Raw genomic sequence first — 7,630 nt, forward strand, 5'->3', positions numbered from 1 at the left:
GTTCATATGATATATTTTATTCAGCAAAGTATGCGGACTCTGCCATGCATTAAATTCTGCAGCTCAATCACAGAAGAGATGAAGAATGTAGCTTCTCTTCACAAAATGCACAAGTTCCTTTGCAGTTCATGAGCTTAAGAACAAATCTGTAGATTATAGCAGCGCAAATCTGCAGAAATCTCCTATTTATACGTCTTAAATAATTTAAAGAAAGCTAAAAATTAACACTAACAATCTCATCATTGCTGTGATATAAGTAATTATGCAAAAACTAGCAAGAGAGAGGCCCATACGAAAAAGTGATTCAGCACATTTTCTCCCACTTCCATTATTTGAAATAACATATTAACATACTAATATCCTTAGCTATTGCAAACATATAACTATGAACTTGTAAAAGTGATTCAGTACATTTTCCCAGTTCCATTATTTAGAATTACATATGAAGATACTAGCATATAGCCATGAACTGGTACTGCATTAATATGTATGCGGTGAAGTTATGACCATTTATCTTAAGTAGTCGTCTTCAAATTGATGATGGCGGTTTTGATGAGGTTAAGAGATTCTTCAAGATCATCACAAAGCTGATGAGGGTCAGGAATAATACCATCATCAACTGATAAGATGAATGTCATCTTGTTCACATAACTTACAACATGAATCATCAATCCCTGCAATACAATTTAATGTTGATTAGCTTGTTTCAACTAGATGATATTCATTGATAAGTTGCCATCTCACCTAAAAGTTAAAACTAGTGGGTTAGGGTTCAATATAATAATAGGTTAGGCTTACATTGGGTTGCCCAAAACAACTTGGGGCTATATAAGCCACTGGATGTCCAAATAAACTGATTTCTTCTTTGGGGCCAGCCACATTTGAGAACCACAATGTGGTTTGAGATGGAAAGCTAGCCATCTGTTCAAGATATTAGAAGAATCTGTAATTAATTTGACTATATATATTTCATGGTAATGAAAAGAAAAGAATAGTAATTGTACCTTCATGCCACCAAACTTGAGAAAATATTTAGCCAAGAAATAAGAGAAAGAAGCCTCTAAAGAAGCTTTTTTCCTATCCATGGCGGCCTTAGCTTCTCTGAGGTAGCCTAATGGATTATCTCGTAATGCAATGGTGAAAGGGTAGATTAAATAACCAATTTGGTTGCCCCACTTTGCTTTAGTACCCTTCTTCATCATATCAGCTAGCTCCTACATTGTATCATAATGAAATTTCCATATATTTTACACCATATATAATGTAATATAAATCACTGAACCTGAAAAAAAGTCATGTACACTGACTTGAATCCCTGGAGACGGCCTGAGGTTCATGAAAAAGGTCGCTCTAAGACGAATGTTCTTTGGAAGATTGTTTCTTCTTTCTGATGCTCCCTTATCAATCTTAATACTCTCCCCTGCAATGGTTTTTTGAGATCATAACATCAACGTCGCAAAAATTCATCAATTTGTATTAATACGAAACATGTACAAATAATGATAAGAAAAATTTGTACTATCTATAAACTTAATTTGAATTGAAGAGATTGGCATGATGTGGTATGAAATTCAATTTGATGTAGTTTGCAGAGTTAAAACGAAGATTTAAGTCATGTACATTAATAAATTATTCAGTTAATTGGTTTTGATTATCAGAGAAAATAAAGAAGAGAATAGAAATTAGTTACTTCATGTTCATGTATTCCAAACTTAATTATATTCAGTTTTGAATATCTAATAATATATCATTATGTGATTGGATGATATATTCAATTGGGTACTAAATTAGGTGCATATAATATTATTGAATTGATTGTGTTTGCAATAAAACAACTAGAAATAAGTAAATAATGTATAACTCACCATATTTTCGATTGAGATACCGAGACAAGCCTGCTTGAGTCACTCCTAGCATAACATCATTGATTGTCTACACAATCCCAATGCCAAAAATAATTATATTTCAAGGTATATGCCTAGAGAGTTTCTGCTGTATGAAATTATACAAAATTATCAAACACAAGTGGAAGAAAATTAACTTACAGTTCTCATTGTATTCTTTATAAGCATGATATCATCCAAACTGACAGATCGATGAACAAATCGCCGAGGAGTTGTTCCAACGCCCAAGGGACCTTTAAGAGGCGTTTCCGTATCCTTTACAAGCATTAATGTCGTAGCAAGAAACATCACAACATCAACAAGAGTGTTCCAGAACAGCAACAAAGCCAACCATAGCTTGATGAGTTTTCCCCATAACCCTCTTGAAGATTTTTTGGAATTCGCTTTATTAACCATTGGAATGGTGGGGGGTTCTTCTGGGTTAGAAACCTTACGAGTACAAGCAAGGAAGAGAGACATAAGAGAAGTTCCATCACCGAGAGAGTGGTGGACTCGAAGAACGGCGACGGATTCAGCATCAGAAGTTTTAACGTTGAGGAGATGGATATCCCACATTGGTATTGACATCTTGATTCCATTTTTGCTGAGATTGGAGATGTAATCTTCCACAAATTTATCAGACAATTCAATGCTGTTTGGGTCCAGCTTGGGGACTACAACGTGATTGTCTAAATTCACCTCGGTTGGTAGCCAGATTAGCCTCCCACCATTCTGTTCATCCACAACCTGCCATTATCAAAGGAATTGAATTCAAGCTAGTTTAGGATGATGACATATTTCATCTAGAAAAGCTAATAATACAAATGAAGGAATGCGTTGAAAAGTCTAACTCGAGATATGTTCCATAAATATAAATGGATATTTTGTGTTAATTAAAAAATAATATCAATCACTCGTTCTGAACAGGCGTGGGTGCAAATTGGTTGATCTTAAATATTCAGTTAAAATAAAAAATAATTTAGATTAAATTTGTTAAATTAAAATTATAAATAGTTTGAGTTTAATTTAAATAAAAATAATTTAATTTGAGTATATAATTCAAATTTATAACTTGGATTTATGTTTGAATTTGTTATATTGTTTTATCAATAATAAGTAAAATGGTGTTATTTTTAATAATTACTTAACATAATTCAAATTGAACTATAAATCAAATTCAAATCGAATTAAGTTTTTCACTTAGCTTATGAGTTAGATTATGTTAAACTCTTTTTAATTCAAATTTATCTCAGTTTTAAAAATAAGACAAATCTCTTAACCTAAACTTAGTTTAAATTTAAACTAAATAAATTCGAATTGAATTAGACAAAACTAAACTAACTTTCAATTCTTAGTCAATTTAATTCGTGTCCAACCCCTTCCGTACCGTTCTCTATTAACAACTTATTTAGCGACGTCCTTTCTTAGGACGAAATCACGGACCAACCATTAAAGGGTTGTTAAGAATGAATGCCCAATAAGGCTGGCTCTATTAATGACTGTTTCAGAAAATCTGTTGAATATAAGCCAACATTAATAATGTTCTGATTTAATAAAATCTAGGAAAATATATAGACTACTGAGTTTTTTTTAAACACATATCATGGTCAATTTTGTTGAATATTCAATACAACTTATAAATTAAATCTCAGATTTAACTAAGTAATTGTGGATTATTGAGTTTATTAAGGTTGTAATAAGAGAATCCAATAAACTATTATAAAAAGACACTAGGTCTTATTTTCTCTACAGACACATGATAGAATATTTATTCTAAACATCGTCATTTTAACAGCATCTAATAAAGGAAGATCAATTTTGCTTGATCGATTATATATGTTAGCATACCACAAGGACCATGTCTGCGTTTTTTAACAAAAGAAAATTGTCATATCATTTCCTATCTAACACTGATGAAAGTTAGGTAAGAGTTCAATATTTTCAATAAGAAGTGTTAAAAGTTTAATTCATTTAATTAGAAAATGTCAGAATATATTTTATATTCTAACAGAAAATATGAAAATTAGACCCCTTAATGAAAGAAAGAATTGGTTCCTTACCAAAAAAAAAAAACCACAATAGTTCATTATCTCCAAATGTTATATCTTTTTTTTTTTAAAATAAATTTAAATATACAGGGATACAATTTAATTCAGACCTTTAACAGATAATAACTATGATGAAAACAACTTCCCAAAAAAAAAAAAATTGTGATGAAAACCAAAATCGAATGAATTTCATGAAATTGTTAGAATTATATGCCATAATGTTATGATGGTGAAGCATGATTAATTTTACCTGCAAGCTAGAGAAACGAGGGTGCTTAACCAAAGTATGCACCAAGTTTGCTTTAACAACTTCTGCATTGATTTCTGTCTTCAAACCAATCATGGCCATAATATAGACGTTAGAATCAGGCTCATGAAACATACGAGCCATTGGACTCAAAGGCTGATTTTCCATAACATTGTGCAATGTCAATTTTTCAACGTCTGTGCTCACTTTGATAGGTTTAAGACCTTGCATTTTCAATCTTTCTATAAAATGATCAGTTGGTGGAACGAGTATAGGAAAATGTGAAGGATGGAGTATTTATAGGAAAGCAAGAGTTAGCTTAATCAACTCTTTTCATGAATATTTGTGGATGAATTGTCTCCTTTTATAGACAAGGGTAGCTGGTGTTGCTATAAACACCACTTAGGCCGCCACTGACCCCAGGCAGTTGCAAGTTTCAATCACAGATGCCCTTCATAATTTAAGTTGTTGGAAATAATGAAGTTCCATTGCTCTTGCCCTTTTCTTGGCAATTAATAATTCATTTTTCGAATGACGACTGTCATTGATTCCCTCTGATTGTTCCTGGCTGTAATGAGGCTGATAAGCTCATTCCAGTAAAACTATGTTATGATATTTTAACACCAAAACTAGGATAAATATTAGGAATTTATTTTTTTATTTATTTTGCTTATTAAAATGTTCCCTACGTTGTTCACAATCTTCTCAGTTGCCAATTCCCTCGTTGTTTGCTAGTGTTTCAGCGTTTGCTTTTGCCACCTCTTTGGGAAGAGATTTCGTATTACAAATTTACAAGTTAGAAATTTTGAACTTTCCTTTATATCATTACTTCCAAGTTGCCTTAGGGTGGATGTGCAACACATTGTAAATTTTATCGGATCTGCTAGTATGGGACTAGAGTTAACAAAATTTATTATGATATGTTAAACTGATATTACATAACATAAAAAAATCATATTCGAGTTGAGTTGTCTTGAAATAAAATTTAATTTGAGTCAACTAGATATGATTTGAAACTAAATTGGATACTGTAAGAGTTAACACGACAGTAATCCAAATAATCCGAACTAACTCAAATGCTTTAAGAAATATTACTTTAATAGCATTTGTTAAAGACGTATTAAAAAAATGTTGAATGATAAATATCAACTATAATTGAAATTAGATATGACAATTTAGCCTGCCAAATTGGATTCCCGATCTACCTCTCTATGAATGGGAAGGGGATCTTGCAATTGGAACGGGGACAAAGATAGGAATGACTAAAATCCCAACAATCAAGGATGAAGATAGACATATTCTTGACCTATCCCTTCTCCGGTTTGTCCTCGCTTCTATATATCTCTTAAATTCTTAAATATTGAAATACTTTGAAAGTTTTGAATTATGACAAATATACCCTAACTTATAATAAATATTTTATTATTTATCTAGAGGAGATGGGAAGGGAAATTTTTTTTTGTGAGGATGGGCTGGGGAATTTTCTCCATGAGAATGGGGAAGGGGATGGGAGAGAATTTTCTTCCATAGGGAGGGGACAAGGATACTTTGTTATACCCATATCGAGGACGAGACGAAGATGAGAAAATGTTTCTTATGCAGTTGTTTTTTTTTTTAATTTAAAATTTTATTTTATTATTAAGTATGGAGAATGAGATTTGATTACTAAAATTATTGACGTATTTAAAGGTTTTTTGTATGTAATTTTTAGAGTATTCTCAAACAAAATAAAATGTTGTTATTTTAATTTAGATCGGATTAAAGTTAAAAATCACTTATCTTAAACTTGAATTAATATAATATGGACACAATCTGATGACATTAACTACTAAATCTATATGGGACAAGTAGAGGTAGAGAAATATCTCTCTCTTATCGTCTTGCCCTTGTTAGGGGCCAATTCGGGTATAATTTTTATTCTTATGAATGTGATAAAATTAAACCTTCAGAAATAAAGTGGACGAAATTAAAAAACATTTCTAATGAATAAAATAGTATTTTCATGTATGATCCAGACGAATCCTAAAGACTAACATGAGGCTTGCGTTGGGCAGCTGGCCACGCTTCAAGGAATTGTCCTCCACTGATTGCACAAAACCTGAGCCGAAGATGTCAAGTTCAAACCCCCATATTTTGAATCAGTAAAAATCGAATCTTCTTACGAAGCGACATCATCAATTGTTTTCAAAAGCTTGAAACATGTGCTTGAAGCCTTTCAAACAGAAGCAGTGGCACTAATTCAAAAATGTTGTAAGTCATCTTTACACAGACAAGCGCATGTATCACATGCACAAATGGTGACCATATGAAACAGTTGGTTAAGCTTTTCAAAAGCTTGAAGCAATGACATTAATTCAAAATTTTATAAATTATCTTTACACAAACAAGCGCATTTATCACATGCATTGATGGTGACCATATGAAACAACTGGTCTACATTACTCCATCCGAGGTGAAAGTAAATATTCAATGTATAATAGGGACCAATAAAAGTCAATAAATAGAGGGTCTACAAAGATTTGGAGTGATAGAATAATTAATTTTCTTATCAACTTTTCAAATATTAACTACAAATTGCAATTACTAAATTACCAGAAATTAATGTCACAAATTTGAGTTCATATAAGATACCTTTTTTTTAAATATTTTGATAAATGATTAAAATTTGAGAATTATATCATGCATGCAATGTATATCTTAATATCATTTTGACCATAAACTATATAATGTGTAAGATGTATTGTTTAAGCTTTGCACACAATCTTAGATAAAAAAACACATTTATTGTTTACATGGTTCAACAATGTGCCTACATACACAGAGTCATTGTTTTTTCAATTAATTACTGAAGAATAAGTTTAAATTGGTTATATTGTAAAATATAGATTTTCCTTTATGTAGAGGAATCTAAAATGCAGTTTCAACTTGATTAAAATTTTTGAGTCCTTCTTGACAGAATAGTCATTCCACATGATGGAATACACATTCCAAGCTTTTAGATTACTCATTCTTCATTGAACGAGCCTATGCCCTTTCTTGTTTTGCTTCTTGCAAATCATCGAACTTAAAATGATCTCATTCTCTTTAGCATGACCCTATTGTTCCTCAAAACAGTTTGAACACTTCTAGAACTAGCAACGATAAATTTATTGAAATGATCATTTTGCACTATACGACATCTAGAATGGCCATTCCGTGGTTGAAATAACCATGTTTTGATTCTTCGTCATTTGGAATGCTCATTCACCTTAGATAGAATGTCATTCCATCTATTAAAAAAATTTAAGTGAATTGTTTTCAAATATGAACCACATTTCTAACAATCTCTACCTTGGTAGATATTCACACCTTTAAAAATGAGCTCAATGTTGAAAATAGGTGCCTCAACCTAAAGCTCCAACCCTTTACTACTTAACATGTAGTGGTTTTGAGCTAGTCCAAGAAATGATTCA

General features: G+C 31.6%; 1 protein-coding gene across 1 annotated transcript; it reads right to left on the reverse strand.

Moving 5' to 3' along the window:
• Positions 1-361: 361 nt before the first annotated feature.
• LOC123230161 (wax ester synthase/diacylglycerol acyltransferase 6-like) lies at positions 362-4,453 on the reverse strand. The gene is made up of 7 exons (XM_044656297.1): positions 4,182-4,453; positions 2,046-2,630; positions 1,866-1,932; positions 1,308-1,420; positions 1,005-1,214; positions 799-921; positions 362-674 (listed from the first exon to the last, which is right to left on the reverse strand). The coding sequence occupies exons 1-7, from the start codon at positions 4,407-4,409 to the stop codon at positions 516-518; spliced, it is 1,485 nt and encodes a 494-aa protein (XP_044512232.1). The 5' UTR covers positions 4,410-4,453; the 3' UTR covers positions 362-515.
• Between the last annotated feature and the right edge of the window lie 3,177 nt (positions 4,454-7,630).

This window comes from Mangifera indica, chromosome 11, assembly GCF_011075055.1.
Source record: "Mangifera indica cultivar Alphonso chromosome 11, CATAS_Mindica_2.1, whole genome shotgun sequence".
Classification (NCBI taxonomy): Eukaryota; Viridiplantae; Streptophyta; class Magnoliopsida; order Sapindales; family Anacardiaceae; genus Mangifera; species Mangifera indica.

Bases quoted from the DNA above. Each gene is read 5' to 3' on its own strand.
- LOC123230161 (XM_044656297.1), bottom strand. From the start codon at position 4,409: ATGCAAGGTCTTAAACCTATCAAAGTGAGCACAGACGTTGAAAAATTG. The intron at 2,631-4,181 runs GTAAAATTAATC...TGATAATGGCAG, and splicing joins CTCGTTTCTCTAGCTTGCAG to GTTGTGGATGAACAGAATGG. The intron at 1,421-1,865 runs GTGAGTTATACA...AAACCATTGCAG, and splicing joins GTATCTCAATCGAAAATATG to GGGAGAGTATTAAGATTGAT.